This window comes from Varroa jacobsoni, unplaced genomic scaffold (assembly GCF_002532875.2).
Source record: "Varroa jacobsoni isolate VJ856 unplaced genomic scaffold, vjacob_1.0 scaffold_713, whole genome shotgun sequence".
NCBI classification, from domain to species: Eukaryota; Metazoa; Arthropoda; class Arachnida; order Mesostigmata; family Varroidae; genus Varroa; species Varroa jacobsoni.
This window is the reverse complement of record NW_019213615.1, coordinates 8,460-9,514: the sequence shown is the minus strand read 5'-3', so window position 1 is coordinate 9,514 and position 1,055 is coordinate 8,460. Positions and strand designations below refer to the sequence as shown.

Genomic DNA, 1,055 nt, shown 5'->3' with positions numbered 1-1,055 from the left:
ATATGTATATGTATATATGCTTTTACAGGCGAATCCGGTGAACTACGTGTTGCTAGCAGACGACATTTGGCTGGTAAATAGTCCAGTCTTCTAGAAACAGACCTCGAAAACGGCCGCCATAGACGGGGCATGGTTCAATCTCTACCGTCAGCCGGAGAGAAACCAGGCGAGAAAATGGCGTCGCCCTGGAGAGAAATCGAGTTCTGCGGCTTTGTCGAGCAGGTTCGCACATACGATGATGGTAGAGCCTGCAACGAGCATCAGGATCATTTGCTATCATGAGATACTCGTTGAAAATGGAACAATGAACGTAACCCGCTATTTCGAGTTCCTCAAGAGACTTCTAGACCATTGGTACGGCAATCGAAAACACGCAGTCTGGTTATTTGATAACAACGCTAGACCTCACCGTCATGCCCTAATTGCTTCGTCGAGTAAGCAGAGATATATACAACGTTGGATTCAACCCACCTATTTTCTTGATCTAAGTTCGTGTGATTATGGGGCTTGCTGTATCCTTAAAAGGAAGACTGACACAAACCTATTGCGCTATTGATTTACTTCGAGAAGCCATAGATAGAGATAATACATATGGGAAAGCGAATGGGTTATGGCTGCTCAGTAGCTGCCAGAGCGTTGGGATAAGTGTGAAAAAAATTAAAAAGGGTACATGTAATGCATATTGAAAAATCATCATTCTAGCTTGAGTTTCAAAATTTGTTCAACTTTAAAGTTAGCCGGATTCGCTTGTAACAGTCCAATATATATCCATGAAAGTAATCTCTAGTTATCATGCATAGGGGAGCTGCCCATTACATTTCATCACAGCAAAACTGTACTCGGTGTGCCGGCACGATTCAGTCATCTATTTGAAACTCATTCTACGAGGAAATTATGTCTTGGTTCAGACAGTGGATGCGTGTAGATATTTTTATGGATTATAAACTACCTACACCTATTTACGCATACAGATTGGTCTTTACGGCCCGCCAATATCAAGGTCTAAATCGAAAGCAGCGCTGCAAACGGCCGAGCTAATTTTGTCATCCTTAATA

General features: G+C 42.5%; 1 protein-coding gene across 1 annotated transcript in view; it reads left to right on the top strand.

The window, feature by feature from the left end:
* The window catches only part of foxo (forkhead box, sub-group O), a 19,580-nt gene extending 18,890 nt beyond the window's left edge, over window positions 1-690 (top strand). The window contains exon 3 of the mRNA XM_022837546.2: window positions 29-690. Coding sequence (XP_022693281.1) covers window positions 29-94 — 66 coding nt within the window. The 3' untranslated portion in view covers window positions 95-690. The remainder of the gene's footprint in view (window positions 1-28) is intronic.
* Window positions 691-1,055: the final 365 nt, after the last annotated feature.